The 4321-nt window shown below is 43.1% G+C and overlaps 1 protein-coding gene across 1 annotated transcript in view; it reads left to right on the top strand.

Annotated features, from left to right (window-relative positions):
* LOC311242734 (plastin-3-like) overlaps positions 1 to 3724 on the top strand; it is a 40525-nt gene extending 36801 nt beyond the window's left edge. The window contains exons 14-16 of the mRNA XM_084331748.1: positions 589 to 712; positions 1053 to 1177; positions 2859 to 3724. Coding sequence (XP_084187874.1) covers positions 589 to 712; positions 1053 to 1177; positions 2859 to 2991 — 382 coding nt within the window. The 3' untranslated portion in view covers positions 2992 to 3724. The remainder of the gene's footprint in view (positions 1 to 588; positions 713 to 1052; positions 1178 to 2858) is intronic.
* The last annotated feature ends 597 nt before the right edge of the window (positions 3725 to 4321 follow it).

The following is a 4321-nucleotide window of genomic DNA, read 5'->3' as shown; positions in this document are numbered from 1 at the left end:
CAGGTGCACTCTGACTACTAATCACATGACCGTACAGGTGCACTCTGACTGTACTAATCACGTGACCGTACAGGTGCACTCTGACTCTACTAATCACATGACCGTACAGGTGCACTCTGACTGTACTAATCACATGACCGTCCAGGTGCACTCTGAATGTACTAATCACGTGACCGTACAGGTACTCTCTGAATGTACTAATCACATGACCGTACAGGTACTCTCTGAATGTACTAATCACATGACCGTACAGGTGCACTCTGAATGTACTAATCACATGACCGTACAGGTGCACTCTGAATGTACTAATCACATGACCGTACAGGTGCACTCTGAATGTACTAATCACATGTACTAATCACATGACCGTACAGGTACTCTCTGAATGTACTAATCACATGACCGTACAGGTACTCTCTGAATGTACTAATCACATGACTACAGGTGCACTCTGAATGTACTAATCACATGACCGTACAGGTACTCTCTGAATGTACTAATCACATGACCGTACAGGTACACCCTGAACGTACTAATCACATGACCGTACAGGTACACCCTGAACGTACTAATCACATGACCGTACAGGTACACCCTGAACGTGCTCGAGTACCTGGGGGATGGAGAGGTGGCGGGAGACGAACTCATTGTCACCTGGGTGAACAAGACTCTATCAGAGGCCGGAAAGTCCTCGTCTATCCACAGCTTCAAGGTCAGTTGCTCAGTCAGCCGGTTGGTTAATTAATTAGCTGGTCAGTTAATCAGTTATAGTGAGTTAGCTAGGTTTGTTACTTATTTAATTGGTTTGTCAGCCAGTCAGTCTGTCAATCATTTAGCTAGCGGCGTAGGAAGTTAATCAGTTCATTCGTGAAGGGCTTTTTTATTAAAGACAACACAATGATATTACTGTGTGTGTGCGTGTGCGTGTGCGTGTGTGTGTGTGTGTGTGTGTGTGTGTGTGTGTGTGTGTGTGTGTGTGTCTCTCTCTCTCTCTCCCTCTCTCTCTCTCTCTCTCTCTCTCCCTCTCTCTCTCTCTCTCTCTCTCTCTCTAGGACAAGGAGATAGGCACCAGCATTCCAGTTCTGGACCTGATTGATTCCATCCAGCCAAACAGTGTGAACTTTGACCTTGTCAAAACTGGCAGTCTGTCAGACGAAGACAAACTGGACAATGCCAAGTAATCTATTTGTCTGTCTGTCTGTCTGTCTGTCTGTCTGTCTGTCTGTCTGTCTGTCTGTCTGTCTGTCTGTCTGTCTGTCTGTCTGTCTGTCTGTCTGTCTGTCTCTGTCTCTGTCTCTGTCTCTGTCTCTGTCTCTCTCTCTCTCTCTCCGTCCCTCCGTCTGTCTTCATCATGTCCTACCCCGGCTACAATACGTCTCTGTGCACGGAACGTCAAGCCCCTAGTTACTTTACTGACCTACACGACCAAATTAGTTTGAAAGAACATGCGGCTTGTGCGGAAATTGCATGTATACACAGTATCACAAATAGCCAAATTAAGCTTGTCTGAACATTTACGAGTTATGCCGAGATATAGTTATCAGCAAAGTAAACAGACTATCTTCTCAGCATAAGGAAACCATACCTTTTATGACTGCGTTCACCACAGTTTCCATGGAACACAGTGAATAAACGTGGCCACACAAACGCTGTGAAGTGAAATTATTTAAAGGGACGGTTCTGTTTTTTTGGAACCCTAGCCCTATTTCTTACTTACTAATAATGATGTTGATGCACATGCAAAGTCAATGGGGTCGAGCTCCTGTCTGTACAAGCTGACTGAGGCTCACTGGAATCGACTTCACAGTGAAACACAAAGGAGCTCGACCCCATTGCGTTTGCATTACTGTACTTTGCAACATCATCCTCATTGGTAAGTAAGAAATAGGGCTGGGGTTCCAAATATCAGAACCATCCCCTTTTATTGTTTTTCGGTTCTTATTTGTAACGTAGGGCAAAAAAAAAGATGGAGGGAACAATTACTATAAGATGATTCATGCAATAGGTTTAGTACCGGTCAGTTTATTTCCTCTTTGGGAGAAGTTGAACACTGGTTGCCATGGTAACCCTGTTTTTGGCTTTAACATCTAGCCCAGGGACTGCGGCTAAGTGGCGCAGTGGGCAAGGCGCTCGCCACTAACGCAGGAGATGCTGGGTTCGAGCCCAGCTCTCTGCGTTGCTTCCGGCTTGGCTGGTCGTTCATACTAATACAATAGGCAGTGTTAGGGGTGGGAAAGCCGGTGGGTGGGGCTCGGACGTTGTGGACAGCGACTCCCACAGGTCGGTTGGTGCGCCTGTACAGCCTCCCACGCGTTATTCCTCACCACTGAGAGATCGCGCTGTACAGGTGAAAAGATGCGACGGCTGCCTCCTCGTGTACCGGAGGGGACACGTGATGCAAGGCGTGGTCCACATTGCAGCCGACCAGTGGGAGGCATGGTCTAGCAACGTTCGAGACAGGGGAGGGTAGAATACGAAATTGGGATGGGAGAAATTTTTTAAATGGGGAGAAAAAGTAGATAAAAAAAAAAACATCTAGCCCAGGGACTACAGCTGAAAACTAGCAACCCTGCTAATGTTGGCACATTTACAGTTTTTCATTTTTATTCATTTATAAATGTATAACTACTCTACTCCTTTTTTGAACATGTCAACTAACTAAATACATTGCTCTTGACTTTTTGTTTATAATTACTTTTTTTTTTAAATTATGATTGTTCTGTTTGACGGAGCTAGATACTGTGATTTGTTTGGAGGAATATGGAGAATACATGAATATTTTCATTCATTCATATGCACTGTCCCTGATCAAATAAACAGAGTAAACTAAACTGTCTGTGACCCTTGACCCTCCTCAGGTACGCCATCTCCATGGCGAGGAAGATCGGCACGCGGGTGTACGCCCTTCCCGAGGACCTCGTGGAGATCAACAACAAGATGGTGATGACGGTGTTCGCCTGCCTGATGGGGCGCGGCATGAAGAGAGCGTAGAGGATACCATGTTCCTAATAATAATGATGATGATAATAATTATTATTAGGGATGTCCGATATTATCGGCCTACCGATATTATCGGCCGATATCGGCATTCAAATGTGATATCGGAAAATATCGGTATCGGTTAAAAAACGTTTTAATTTTTTTTTTTTACATTTCTATAACCTTTATTTACCCAGGCAAGCAAGTAAGAACAAATTCTGATTCTATTTATTGTCAAAAGTATGCATAATGTTGTGTTAATTCCACAACAAGAGATATGTAATGTTAATTACCTGAAATTATTCAATTTTTTGGGGGGGGGGGAAACACTGCATATATCGGTATCGGTTGATATCGGTATCGGAAATTAAGAGTTGGACAATATCGGTATATCGGTATCGGTAAAAAAGCCAATATCGAGCATCCCTAATAATTATGATATAATATCACATCTCACATTATATATCGGGATATAGTGGTATAAGTAAATTCATATTACAGCGGTCACTGCAGTCTATGTTCTCTCAGACGTTGTCAAACAGGACAGAATAAGTAAAGGCTAATCAACGAGTAGGTGTGCATTTTTTTAAGGCACGACGTGGAGGCGGAGAACCACCTGACATGCAGCGGAGTGCCATAAAACCGCTTAACGCACACCTACACGTTGATTCATCCGCTCATACCATGGTCATTTGCCAACAATATCAAATAAAAGCATTCGCACATTCTTGTTGAAAGTTTTGCACTCGCCCACTGGTGTGTTTTCCTTCCCGGTCGTTAGTTTATCAGGTTGATTAGTCAGCTGTGCTGCTTGCCACAGTTGATAACGAGGAAAGCTTTGACAGCTGTGCTCTTTAATGTTGCTATGGTTACAGGTTTGGTTGGAGGATGGATTTAGAACAGTGATTAAGTAGTCTGGAGTATTCACCCAGACCATGGTATAAGCAACATTATGGAACGCAATATTGTTATGGCAATATTCCCTGTGCCTATAACAAAACAACAACATGTAATGAATGTCTCCATTAATTGGTTTTCAACATGGAAGCTAAAGTACAGCCAGAGAATTACTGTAATGTGGCAATCTTGGGAGTAAAAACGAATACAATCTCTGAATTTCAGGAAATGCATATCTGACATATTTGTGTATTTTGAGGTTTGTTTGCACTGTGTAAAGGCTGCAATGTGTGGGTAACACTTTGGGACAATGTTGACAGATCATATTGGCAACAATAGTGACCAACAGTATTTGAACATTACACTTCACATCATAATCATAATCAACTTTATTTATATAGCACATTTACAACAGTTGTGACTGTACCAAAGTGCTTCACAGATA

Source organism: Notolepis coatsorum (assembly GCF_963971535.1).
Source record: "Notolepis coatsorum genome assembly, chromosome: 16".
NCBI lineage: Eukaryota > Metazoa > Chordata > Actinopteri > Aulopiformes > Paralepididae > Notolepis > Notolepis coatsorum.
Note: the sequence above shows the minus strand (reverse complement) of the source record. Positions and strands in the feature narration are given on the sequence as shown.